The following is a 14,749-nucleotide window of genomic DNA, read 5'->3' on the forward strand; positions in this document are numbered from 1 at the left end:
GATAAAAGGAATATAGATGAAAAACTGTGATAAGATACTTTATGAACGTTCTCTATCTGTTGGAGAAAATGTGGAGAACAACGGACAAACATTTGCATATCGTCTGGGACCGCCCACTTATTAGACAGTATTGGAGGGATGTTTATGGGTCTCTGGAAGATATTTTTAAATGTGTTTAATATGAAAACAGTTTATTTTGGGTGTTTACCACAAGAATGGAAAAGAAAGGATAAGTTGGTTGCAAGTAAAATAAAATCTATAACTAAATGACGGTTAACACAGGACACACCCACCCAATCAGAGTGGTGGAATATAACTCTATAACATCTATAAAATGCAACAAATGACAGCATTTGTAAATAAAAAAGACCAGTTGCTGACATGTTGGGAAAAATGTCAGCAACCCTGAGGTTCTTTAATGTTCCTATGTTTGTTCCCTTTTTTGTTTTGATGTGAAAATGTCAAAAAAAAAACAATGATAATATTGTGCATATGCTGACACAAGTGATTGTACACATCGCTAAAAATGGTTAAATTAAATGGTTATATTAATTTTATATTTTGATAGCACTATGAGATGACTTTTGTTATTATTTGCATTATATAAATGAATAAAGATTGATTGACTGATGATGATCCCGTTCACCCTCCACACCTTGTGGCCCCAAAAACTAATTCCACAAAAAATGAAATTCAAGAGGATATCCAACACAATACAAAAATGACATACAGTAAAAATGCACAAAGTGTCAACAAAAATTCACAAAGTAAAACAAAAACAGACAAAATAACAGATTAATACAAAGAAATACAACAAAAATACATAGAAATACATAGAGTAGCAACAAACAAAAAAAATAAAACAAATGCAAATCAAAGACACAAAATAACTACAAAATACACAAAGTAATAATGAAAACAAATTAAAAAAAATACATAAAACAACAGAAAAATACACAACATTATGACACAGAAATACAAAGATTCCAAAAATATATCAAACAAAATAATAACATATTGGTGAATGTGGTTAAATTGGTAAAAAAAAAAAATGAATTGAAATCTGGTGAAAAGAGGTTAAAAGTGACAATAATAGGTCAACATATGTGACATTAGGTGTAAAAGTGGTAGAAATGGTTTATAAGTGATGAACATGTCTGGAAAGTGAAAAAAATCTGGAGAAAAGTCATTAAATGTGATGTAGAAGTGTCAGAAATGGGAGAAATGTAGCAAAAATACATTAAAAGGAGCAAAAATATGGCAAAAACATGTGATTAAAATAGGTTCAAATATGGTGAGTTTGGTGTAGTTGCAGAAAAAAGTAAAAATGACCAAAAACAAGCTCAAAATGTTAAAAAAAAATTCTCATTTTCTTGAAGGCATCTGGTGACACCAAATGGGGTCCTGACCCCAAGGTTGAGAACCCCTGATCTAAAGGGACAGATTTGAGTTTGACACACGTGATTAAAGGAAATCCAGACCACCAGTGATGAGTCATGTTTTGGTTAGCTTAGCATGTAGCAGTGCTGGCTGAGGATGTAAATATGGAGCAGGGATCAGTTAGTACTGGGTCAGTGTTGGTACCTGTTCTTGTGTCAGACCTCTGTAGCGGATCCCTCCATCCCTGGGGGGTCTCATGATGGCACAGCCTGGAAACAACAGAGAGATGGAGTCAGTCTGAGGATTAATCACAGCGACACGTACGTATTACATCCTTAGGTCTCATAGTGAGGTATCAGATAAACCTCTGTCAATGGTCAGACCAAATTGAATCATGACTCAGCAAAACCTCCCTCAGATGACACGGCCTGAGGCTTCAAAATAAAAGTCATCAGACTCAACGCCTCAGGGCGTAAAACACGACATGACGATTTGTTTTAAATACAGCGTAAATAAACATGACGTCATCAATATGAGCTGCTTCAGATATAACAGCAAAGTTGAAAGCTGTTATTTTCTATTTATTTTTAAAAGTTAAGATACATTTAACTGTGTATTTATTAATCAAACAATATGTTGATATATCTAAATTTTTAAAAAAGAAAAAAAAATATGTACTTTAGCGCTGGGCGATAGGGGCCAAAACTCATATCTCCATATTTTTTCTCAAAATGGCGATATACAAAATTATTCTCCATATTTTTAACTCCATAAATCAGATTCTGGGTTAAATTTGCTGAAGCAAAATGCCACACATGGCAGATCATTTATTAACAAACAGCTGATCAATTTGTTCCACTTTAGTCTTTTTCTCCTCTAAGGGACAGCACGTGTGAGTGAGTTTTGTAGTGTGGCTTGTTTAGATGAAGGTCTGGGTTAGAACTATTTTAATACAAAATAACCTCTAAAAATATATATCTCAGAAATGTGTTAAAATTGTATAGAACACTGTTTGACTGTACTCTATGAATTATAGATGTGATTTGTACAGTGTGAGTGTATAAGTTAAAACAAGCAAAAAAAAAATATAGATATACAGTCACTCGATTCAGCGATATTGTAATTTTCTCTACCGCCAACATAGAAAACTCGATAAATCTCGAATCACGATATATTGCCCAGCCCTACTTCCTGTTCCTTCAAATTAAAATGGCATGTGGTGTTTTACAGCCTGATGCCGTAGAGTCTGATTACTTTTATTTTGAAGCCTGAGGCCGTTTCATTTGACTGAGGCTTTGCTGAGTCATCAGTCCGTTTGGTCTGATAAATGATAAACAGAAGTTTTCCTGAAATCTGAAGACGTCCTAAAATCTACACCGTACACGTGATATCAAATCCTCAGAGGCTCACACATGCAGCGCTGCGTTTGTTGGAGAAAATAGTCTATGATAGAGGAATGATTCTGGTTCCAAACTATGTCTATGTGGAATAATGTGTGTATAATACACGTCCAGGTAAAACATTAACATTCAGGAAATGATCGTTCAACTAAAGGATGTGGACGCTAAAGATTATGGGAAAATGATTGTGTTGCTAAAATGATTACCTAGGAGGGTTTGGGAATGACACACACGCACACACACACACACACACACACACACATTACCTCCAGTGGATGAATTATGGATAGGAACCACCAGGCAGGGCAGGGAGAGCAGAGGAACCAGGAACAACAGGAGAGACATGTCTGGATCTGAAAGAAAGAGAGAAGAGGAGGGGTTTAAAAGGAGATGCTGTACACACACACACACACACTTCTGCTTCACTGCTGATCGTCCAAAAGGATGCATCAACTTTTTGGCAGCGTGGACCCTCCTCCACCTCTCTGGTGGTTATTCTGGTGGATCATCTCCCTCTGTTTGAGCTCAGATTGTGTGTGTGTGTGTGTGTGTGTGTGTGTGTGTGTGTGTGTACTAAGGGAAACCTCCACATACTGTGGCTCCTGATCCAGGTCTGCTGATGCTTCTACAAACTAAATTATTCTGCATTCACTCTTTATTCATCCTGGTTACTTCACTGAGAACTAAAATAGATCGTACGTGTGGTAAAACGTGTCCTAGAAGCAGGAAAACTATTCAACCACACTGTGATATGACATATACACATAGAAGCCTCCACCAATGATAACAATCACTTAACGTTATCCTCCACTGTATTTACAAATATGTCCTAAAACCTTTAAATGTCCTTATTATCAGGTTTATGTCTAACAAAACACATTATTATGAACCATATTCATTTAAATGTATTTTAAAAACAGGACTATTTTACAGTTCTAGAGCCTGTGTTCCTCCATCTTGAAATCATGTGATTGATGATGTCACACGGCCCCACTGCCTGTAAACATCCCATTGTTTTCTATTGGAGTGAAACATTCAGCCTGATTTTTACATCATTTAGTAGATTTATAGATTATTTAGTAGATTTATAGATTATTTAGTAGATTTTTACTCTCCCTTAAACAGTGCGCTGACGCTCTGGTGGAGGAAGTTAGCGAGTAAATCACAGACTTGAAGAACTTCCACCCAAAACTCCTTTTATCCTCAGGGTTTGTGTGTCTTCAACAGTCTGTGATTTTACGCACTAACTTCAGCCACCAGAGCGTGTCAGCGTACTGTTTAAGTGAGAGTAAAGGTCCCTCAGGAGAGCTCTTCTTCTCTGCTTCATTGTCTACTAGCAAACCTCAGAGTTGGACCTGTCGCCCCCTGTGGTCACAACAGTTTTTATCCTTTCTTTAAACTAAAGAGGTTTACATTGACATATTTAACTTTTCCTGATTATTTAGATCAACAAAAATGATCTAAAAGGACATTTAAAAGTTTTAGACCACGTTCGTAAAAACAGTGGAGGATCCCTTTTAAAGCACTTTTCATGACAGTTATGCACGTTTTCAATATCTGTCGTTAGAACCAGCATCACTTTGAGTCACAAGATAACATGTTCACTAGTCAAACTGTAACACCTACTCAACAATCAGCTTTTTCCTGTCTCAAAGCGTTCAGGAGATGGACAAGAGGTTGTCGGACCGTCATTCGATGACCATGTACATCAGATCACACCCATCACTCAGCACGCATGCACATCTTATGTTTATTGGCCCAACTGCAAGATATTAACATTAACCACACCAGTCACATTACAAACCAAATGTTGATCTGAGACGGTTTGTGGAACAAAACGACAAACCGACAAAACCAGGGCCGAGAAAACTAAAGGCTGTTGTTTTTTTCCTCTCGCCGACGAACGAGAATGAACAACGTCTTGTGTTCTGGTGACGTGTGTCACAGCTCAGATGATTATGTTTTAAACTTCTCTGACCTCAGTGTGCAGAGAAAATGTGCTAATCAGCAAAAAGTCAAAGTCCCGCAATTCCCTCGAGACGCACTGTGCCTCGAGTGCACACGCACACGCACGCACACGCGCACGCACGCACACGTACACACACACACACAAAGGAGTCAGAGCAGATATCAAACATGGCTGCTCTCCAACAATGAGGCTCTAAAAGAAGCTTTAACGTCTGTGGAGCAGAAAACACTCATTAGAAGCTTTAGGAGCTGCTGTCACTGCTGTAGCAGCTACACTTTACTCAGTTAGCAAGAAGCTAACAGATGAAGATATGCTAGAGGCCAAGGGCCTCATTTTACTTCAGGGGCCAAATACGGAGCAGTTTGATCTCCAGTGGGCCACAGATTTTATATAAGAAACAATTCATTTCAACATGATTGTGTCCTATTTGCACTGTATACATAAAATACAAAATATGATAGAAACCGACAATATCAATGCAATAAGTGACCGTTATCAGTCCCAACAGGATCTACACTTTACATTTCCTAGATTTTGTGATTCATTTCTATTTAAAAAGTAACTAAACCCCAAAACAATAAAATTGTATTTGTGTATTAAGAAGTGCTGTTGGTTGATAAAGTAGTTCAGTTTGATGTGTTTAGTTGTAAAATATCAGTGACTGCCCTCTATGGGTTGAAACCAGGACATTACAGTTGAGTTTTGCTATTGGCTGAGAACAAGATCATGTGACATTTTGGGACCATCTTCCATCACAAACAAGCATTGTTAGCTCCGCCCCTTTTGTAAAAACTGTCACCTGTGGACAACAATCTGCGGTGAGTAGGTTGGATTGAGAGAAGAGTGAATAGAGAGCTATAGTGAGTAATGAGTAGCTAGTTAGCATAGCATAGCATTGATTGTTCATTGGAGATTTTATAGGATAGAGTGGGTGTGTCTAAACTGCTACAGGAGCCCCACCCATAATCAAGGCATTTCTTTAAATTTCCCTCCTAGTGGCAGATCAGGAGAAAGCAGGGGCTTAGCTACTCTTTAATTAATGGAAATATTATATATTAATTTGAGAAAAATTGAAAGATTTAGTTAGAATTTTGAGTTTTTTTCAACAGTTTAACATTAAAAATGACTGCATTTGTGAGATATAAGCCCTGGGAAAACTGTGAGCCTCTACAAATATTGTTGAGTTTCATGTACACAATGATTCATGTTTTCTCTGTCATTTTTACTTTCTCCTGTGGGCCAAATTGGACACTCCAAAGGGCCAGATTTGGCCCACGAGCCATGAGTTTGACACAGGTACCCAAGTACACGTTAAAAGTAGCGCATGTAAATAGTACTCAAAGTAAAAGTTACTAGTTACTTTCACACCCCCCCCCCACGTTTATTTTTGGTAATAAATATTGGTACGGTTCCCATGCATACAGTAAACATCTCATGTAGAAACTTAAAGAGACACAACTAGAACTTAATTTATTTTCCACAAAGGCATCTGTACAAAAATCAAAATAAAAATTCTTTACACGTCAGTCGGATTGTAATATATGTGGCTGACCTCTGACACCACTAAACACTGTTTGTACACAACTCAGGCATTTGTGATGCTGACATCAGCTTTTTTTTTTTTTCCTGCACCTTGATGAAGGCGGTCACATGTTTCTCTGCTCCCTCTTTCCCACCCGTATCGTCCTTGCTGCTGATTTATTTTGTCTGGTCCTGTGAATCTAACAGGAGCTTCTCTTTGTATCTCATCCAAAAACTGAAATTATGGAATTGATCAGTCGGTCTCTCAATGCAATCAACCAAATTTCTTCAACAAAAAGAACGGGCAGAGGTGAGCTCGCCTGTCCAACGATACGTTTGTGTCTGGATACGCGCTCGACTCTTGGGAAAAGTGGCGGGTCGTGTGTCTGTCCATTCTTTACGTAGAGGTCGTGGAAGACATCTACATGATTGGAATTATGGTAGCAGGTATGCTGCTGATTGGAGCTGGCAGCTTTCTGACCTATCGCAGAGTCTGTTATGGGAAGGCTGCCAGTCATTTCTGATGGATGGAGCAGGACTCTCAACACTCAGACTCGTGATGAATGATCTCAAAAGCAAGCAGGAGCTGCTTTGGAAAGTTAACGTGAAATTTAATCCAACTTGAAAAAGTGAAATGCTTGGCTTGCAAGTTTAAAAGCCACCTCATTGGATTACTGCTGACGACCGGGACTCAACGCTATCAAAACTGAGCTAGCCTGAATCAAAAACAAATCATTTATCTTTTTCGTCTTTCAAAGCCAGCCATCAAGACTGTCTCATCCATCACCAGGATGTTATGCAGAAAGATGCTCCAGAGGTTCTGCTACATATCATCACCATAGTCCTCACTGTAACTGTAACTGTCCTAAAGCACCTCCACTACCTGGAATGTCCTGGTTGTTGGTGAGTATGACAAAATCAGGGTCTATGTCTAATATTCCTAAAGGAGTTAGGAAAAGACGCACTTCCACTAGGTGACGTAATAATAATAATAATAAGGTTAGTGATGTTTGACATGGTGAAAAAACTATAAATGTCTGAAAATGGACTAAAAGCACATTTATAACACTTTCCGCTGATATCATCTAAAAAAATCACAGGGTTTGAATGTAAATTTTAAAAAGAACGTCACATTGAGAATGAATGCTCACCTTCCACTCACTAATCAACATTGATCCAAAACAAGTAGGATTTTATTAAATAGTTCCATTTATGCCAGATATAGACCAACATAATGTAGTAGACATACACATGTACAACCACACAAAGCATTTGTAGGTGAATTAATTATGTTGAATAAAACATAAAGTGGATAAAAATGTCTCTGATCCATTTTTCTAGAACCACAGAGAGTCTGTTTAATGTCATGGTGAGTTTACGTGAACACTCTGATGAGTGTGTCCCTTTAAATGTTGCTGCAATGAATTGTGGGATATCATTATGTGGTCTCCTTTGGTAAAGGACGCATCAGTGTTTCCTAGACTAAAGGAGGTTATAAAGGAAACATTGAGCCGCCTTTCCTTAGCTCAATGAGAATTGGAACGCTCCTAATCATGGTCGCCAATTAAACACTTCCTGGGTTAAGGAAAAGTGGATAGGAAAGGAGATAGGAGGGAATATTAGGGCACAGCCAGCATCTAGCACCTCATCATCTTCCTCCTAGTCATCATCACTAAAGGCAGGACTGGTTGCCATGACAACCATCACTCTCCTCTAGACATAAAACATCAAAGCAGACTTTTAATAAAAACTAATCAACTGCAATAGAACTGTTATTAAATACAATCAAAATCACATATTTACTAATTATAGCTTCAGAATTAATATAAAGGTTTTATTGTTATAAAAAACATTTGGTAGCATTAAAACGTAACATCCTTAGTGTTATTACCTTATTTGTAGAAAAACTGTGCCTGTTAGATAAGGAATGTTAAACTCATTTTAGTTCAGGGGCCAAATACGGACCAGTTTGACCATAAGTGGGCCACAGACTATAGGTTGGAAAAAGAGCACAGTCAACATTATTGTGCACTGGTTAACACTTCCACGTATAAATGATATATAAATGTATGTGAGTATATCTGTCCCTGCAGGATCTTCACTTACATTTCCCTGATTTTGGGAATTTGTGGAAATTTTGTGGAATAATTATTTCCACAATCTGAGATTAAAATTGACTGCCAAAAACTGAAAAACTGAACTCTGTAAATATTCTGGGTTTTATTTGAGTTTTTCACCTCCTTGAATGGGCTGAATTTGATACTGTAAGTGTAAAGCACCCATGTCAAACTCAAGGTCCCGAGGCCAAATTCAGCCCTTTAGAGAGTCCAAATGGGCCCCGCTGCAGAAAGCAAAAAAGTCAGAGAAACCATTAATTTTTGTGCAAATAAAACTAACCATTGTAAATACCTTAGATAGATATCTCAAAAATAATACGCAAATTTAATTAAACTCCACAATATTAGCAGGGCTCACATTTGATGGAAGTCCTTTTTAATCTCAAATTGATATAAAAAAAAAAAATAACTCAATGTTTCCAAAATCCTGCATCTTTCTTGAAATTATTCCACAAAACTTCCCCAAATTTAATAAATATGAAAAAATAAATTGAAATGAAGGGACTGATATCTGTCACTTATTGATTTGATATTATTAGTGTCGTTTATATTTTAGAATTTATTTACAGTATACTTCAATTACTAATTTTTCCGCTTAAAATAAGCAGCCCACTTAAGATAAACTGCTTCATATTTTTAGGGATGCACCGAATATGAATACTGCAAAAAAAGCCACATTTGGCCTTTGGTTTGGTGAGTTAAAAGCAAGACCGAAGAGTAGCGTGTGACGCAATGACGCAATCAAACAATGTGCAGTGATTTTGAGTCGGAAAAGTGTGTGCGCGTTACTGTAGAACCAGCTGCAGCAGCTCCTCCTTTTCACACACAAACACATCCAGATTCTCTCCGTTGTTCGTCACCGCGTAAAAGTTAAAAAACGTCCAATTCCACAACAGAGTCCGTTGTTAGCGTTGTTAGCATTGTTAGCGTTGTGAGCCATGATTCTATAAACATCTCCATCGTTTCCTCCTTACACTACACCAGGTCTCACTGCATAGACTGGTGTAGCATTAGCATTAGCTAACAGCTGATGTGTGTAAACAGTGGGCGTGGCTCCAAGCAGTGACTCCCACCACGATCAGCAGCAGAAAAAGTAGTGCAGTTTGTATTTACATATATGGTAATAAAGTATAATATATATTCTATATTAAACAGCAGTGTTTGTTTTAGCTGTTAGATAGTTGGAGAGGGAGGAGCTAACATTCTAGGAGGCGTGTTAGGTGACGTCACCTGCCAACGTGGGTAAAATCCAACTGCCCTGTTTAAAGCTGACTTTAAATAAAATATGTAATAACAAGAGAGGAAACATAACTTTTTACACTTTGTTCCTCTGAATGAGGCTAAATTATCTATATCACTGTAGATAAACCATTAGAAAGTCATTTATTCTCCTATTTAATGCATTTTAGGTTTTTTTTGGAATGCATGTTTTGTTTTATTTGAAGGGTTAATATAAATGATAAACTGTGTTGTGCTTTTTGTGAAAAGCAAAGGCTACTGGAATATTTAAAAAATGTCAGAATATTCAAAAAACATTTATTTTCTTTAAAAAAAACATAAATGTATTCTAGGCTATTTATGCACAAGTAAAAAAAAAATAGTGTAAAACTTAACCCCATTCTATATTCAGTATTTAGCCCAGCGTTCATATTTTATTCGGCTTCGGCCTCAAATTTTCATTTCGGAGCATTCCTAATATTTGGCCCCTGAACTAAAACCTCTGCTGTAAAGGGCCGGATCTGGCCCCCGGACCTTGAGTTTGGCACATGTATGTTAGATGCTTCATGTCCTAAAGCACTCACACCAAACTCACTCATTTTTAGGTGAACTGGGCGTATGATCAAATATATCGCCTACATTTTTCCTGCAGTAATTTCACTAAGTTGTCCATAAACAAAACATATTTCCTCAATTAGTAAAACTAGACTAAAAACAGTGTGAGTTTCATCGACTTACCAACGGTAGTTTAAATGTTTTCAATCAGAAATGCACATGACCACATTTTTCTGACTTCAGAGAAAGCAGGAAGTTGAGGCCTCCCAGGTCTCTGCTGATTGGTCAAATGTCACAATCATGTGATGTCTGTTGATTGGCTGGGTGAAGACCACATGGTTCCTGATCTCACCTTTAAGAACAGAACTGGTGCCAAATGTAATGTGTGTGGGAGAATTACCAAAAACAATCACTTTGGTGTTTGTACGCTAAGTATGCATACTAGTCATACTAAACCGTCCCATGATGCACTGGGAGCTGAATGTAAAATGGTGTTGGGATCAGCTTTCAGATAAAAATCAAACATCCCCTTTTCAAAATAAAAGCATCTCTTCTTGTCTCCCATTATTTTTTTTTAACTCTTTTGTAAATAAGGCTCTTATTTTGAAGTGAACAGGAAGTTTAGTCAGTAGACCAATGGAGGGACTCTGAAAATGTGTGAAATATGTCTACGTGAGTTTTATGGATCAAATGAGCACATGTTGATATTCTACTTGGTCACTTTCTCACTTCAAATGTTTTCAGAACTTTCAAAATAAAGGTGGAGAATCAACAGAGATATTTAACCTCAGTGTGAACAAGGTTTTTAACGCTGGAGGTTCCAGATGCATCTGGGGAAACTTGGAATTATACTTTAGTGGGAACGTCATCATCATAATCACACTATAGTCTATAGTAGACAGTATATACTATAGTATATAGTAGACAGTATATACTATAGTATAGAGTAGACATTATATACTATAGTATATAGTAGACAGTATATACTATAGTATATAGTAGACAGTATATACTCTCGTATAGACATGATATACTCTAACATGTAGTAGACCATAGACAGTATATACTATATACTATACGTAAACGCCCTGCGGTCACTAGGTGTCAGTGAACGCACCATCACACCTTATTAAACTACTATATGACTTTTAGTTTTATTCTAATAACATACTTTCATAGATATATGTGCTTAGTTTTTATTAAAGAATTTAAGAACTAAATAGAGTCAGAATCTGTTGTAGAAGCACAAGTTAAACTGTTTTTTATTAATAAAATGTAATTTAACAGTTTGATAAACATTCACTTTTTTGATATTTACTATTTACTTAAAAATAATGAAATAAATTGTATTTCAGACAATTTTGTACTTGTAAAGGTTGATATTGAGATGTATCGTATTGTTTAGTATCGAGAATATCGTATCGTGTCATGCAAATCGGGAATCATATCGTCAGAATCTTGGCAATGGACAGCCCTAGCGCGCACACGCACATACAGCACGCGCACAGTGCATGCTCAGCCCGCGGCGCGCGTGACACCTAACGACAACAACACACCTGAGGAGGTCCCTGCACGCGCACTGTCACGCGCACGGACCCTCTGCAGGTCTGATTCAGTGTCTGTCGGTGGCGCGCCGCTGCACGCGCAGGTCCGCTCGGGACGCGCGCGCGCGCGCACCCTGGGACTCAGATGGTGCATTTTCGTGCATGAATGAGCGTGAACTGTAGGAGACGCACGGGTCACAGAGGCTGCCACCAGCCGCGTGCACGGTGACGGTGTGCACGGTGTGACCTCAGACCTGCAGGGCGGAGCGGGATCGGAAAGGTTCGGGCCTCCTCATCCAACCACCATCCAACCACCATCCAACCACCCACAGACCCACATCACTCAGTACTTACGGCCCGGGCTCGGTGCTCTCAGTCCGCGTCCACGTCCCGTTTTATGTGTCACAGCTGATCATCACACGGTGGGGCGCGGGGCGTAAACAGGCCGATGGAGCCCGGAGGAGTTCCTGTGGTTACAGCAGCAGTAGATGATGATGATGACGGTGATGATGATGATGGATAGGTCCGTGTCCGTGGATAAAAACCACTCGTTCAGTCCCTGAAACACGTCCCGTTCAGACGTAGCTCAGCTCTAGCTCTAGCTCTAGCTCACCCCCCTCCCTCTCTCCCTCCCTCTCCTCCCCCCGCTTCGATCTGGAGCTGATTCACGACGTCATGATGGAGACGCGCTGTGCGTAATAACGCAACCCGCCCCCCCCCCGTCAGTCCAGAACCAGGACCAGGACCCAGACTGGTTCTGGTCTGTGGACTGGAGACATGGAGGTGGTGTGCTCTCCTCCTCTCCCTACAGCAGAGATGGCGGCGGCATTAACGCAGACTTCAGCCGTTAAGCCTCCATAGATTAAGTCACTCTGTCACTCCTCCATCATCCATCACTGCTCATCCATCCTCATCCATCTGCTGAATTATTGAAGAACAGAAGAACCTCATCCTGAAACATGAGGAACATTTAACCCTCAGGTGTTTGTCAGAGATTATAGATATGAACTGCATAACAATAAATAAGAAACTATTATTTTTATTCTCACAGTGAGAAATAAAATAGCAGCGATAAATCAGAAATAAACATTAACATTTCACACAATAATACATATTTATATTAACTTTAGGTCTCTACGCCCTATGTGTGTTTATGTTCATTGTTTATTCGACTTTCTTCTTTTTACCCAAACCTAAACACACAAAATATAACAATAAAAATAAAAAAAACAAAAACAAAGTGACAACACCAACGCACAACATAATTACAAAACGACTATATGAAAAACTCACTGACGGGAAATTACACAAAACACACAAAGCAACAAAAAGACACAAAATGACTACAAAAACACAGATAACAAAAATACAGAGGATAAAATAAAAACAAAATGACAATAAAAATAGACATAAACCAACAGTCAGAACATCAATTAAAAATTCTCAAAAAAAATACAAATATTTTCTTCCACAACTTAAAAAAAAGAGATACATTCAAAAGTTCAGATTAAATATAGAAAATGCTTTTTTTAAATTCCAATAATCAACCATTCATAGTCATCAAAATGTGCTTTGGATAAATTAAACTTCAAATAGTAAAAGTTCATACACTGGAGTGTTAAATAAAACCTCTTCAAAATAAAAGCACCACATCCACATGTTGAGAAACTATAATATTTACAGTATTCGTGGTGAGATGCATTATGGGATTGTTCCATATGAAAGAAAAATAAAAAAAATAAAGGTTCTCCTTAGAACAATAAACAGAGTCAATGTTTGATGACGAATTTATTGACGATGCATAAATATTAATAACCGTGAGCGACATCGGTTAGATTCAGAGGCCGATCTGCTGACTCAGCAGAAAAAGGTTAACGATGAACGCATGAATACATCAACATCTGTACAAATAAAGTCAGAATATTAAACATAACTCATCATCATCAGTACTCAGTGTCAGTCACTAATTATAACTCACTATCGTCTCCATTGTTCACATTTTTACATTTTGACAGAAAAATCACAACTCTTCAAGTGTCAGTGGATCAGAGCTGCTTTACACAATAAAAGACTCAATGATCTCATTTTAACTCAGAATAATGTCAAGAAATCATTAGAAAATACAGCGAGAACAGTTGGAAACCAGGAGAATATAGACGGGTTATCGTGTGATGAAAAAAGTACATTTTATTTTTTTTAAAAAAGGGGGCAGAATTAAAGCTTTTAATTTGGAAAAAAATATTAAAGTTTAAAAAAAAAATAAGTAACTGAAAGCTAAAATAAAGAATGTATTTTATTTTTAATTTTTTTTAAAAAGCTTCTACATATGTTTATAATTTAATATAAGTTCATGTTGAAAATTAAACTTTAAATGTAGTATATAAATGCAGCTTTTCAAAATAATAGTCCAAATGTGATTTTGCAAAATCAAAACGGCAAAAAATTGTTAGGAGAGTATTTTTAATAAGTTATTATTAATATTATTCATATATTTCAGTCTTATTCCAGAAACGTGAATTTTTAACAAGAAAAAATAATATATTTTAATTAATTTAATAAATAAAAAAACAGGTAAAGAATAAAAAATAATAATTCAAAATAAGATGAAACACACAATTAATCATCATGACGCACTCACATTTTATTAAAATGAAATGTATTGTTGAAAAAAAAATTAAAACAAAATATTTTAATTTAATTTCTAATTAAAAAATTCTAGATTTTTATGTTATTGTGTAAATGTTAAATAGTTGATCTTTTTCACAGGGTTAGGGTTAGCTGCAGCTCTAATGCACCGTCACACGAGTGTCCTGTTATTTACTTTTATTCTTTCACCAAACCTGGAGCTTAAGGACTTCCTGTTTAGTGCGAAGGCACACGTTACAATTACAGGGAAGGGGGCGGAGCTAGAACGCAGGCAACAGACGCACACAATTGTAAACAATAATACAAATAAAACAACAGCATCACAACAATAACACGCCTATGTTTTTGTTAAATGTCCTCATTAGTAGATCTATGTCTAACAAAACACGTTATTATGAA

At 37.2% G+C, this 14,749-nt stretch overlaps 1 protein-coding gene across 1 annotated transcript in view; it reads right to left on the minus strand.

Moving 5' to 3' along the window:
* gabbr1a (gamma-aminobutyric acid (GABA) B receptor, 1a) overlaps positions 1-12,314 on the minus strand; it is a 113,909-nt gene extending 101,595 nt beyond the window's left edge. The window contains exons 1-3 of the mRNA XM_028471833.1: positions 12,059-12,314; positions 3,047-3,133; positions 1,585-1,649 (exon numbers count right to left, since the gene is read on the minus strand). Of these exons, the coding sequence (XP_028327634.1) occupies positions 1,585-1,649; positions 3,047-3,125 (144 nt within the window). The 5' untranslated portion in view covers positions 3,126-3,133; positions 12,059-12,314. The remainder of the gene's footprint in view (positions 1-1,584; positions 1,650-3,046; positions 3,134-12,058) is intronic.
* Between the last annotated feature and the right edge of the window lie 2,435 nt (positions 12,315-14,749).

This window comes from Gouania willdenowi, chromosome 16 (assembly GCF_900634775.1).
Source record: "Gouania willdenowi chromosome 16, fGouWil2.1, whole genome shotgun sequence".
Taxonomy (NCBI): domain Eukaryota; kingdom Metazoa; phylum Chordata; class Actinopteri; order Blenniiformes; family Gobiesocidae; genus Gouania; species Gouania willdenowi.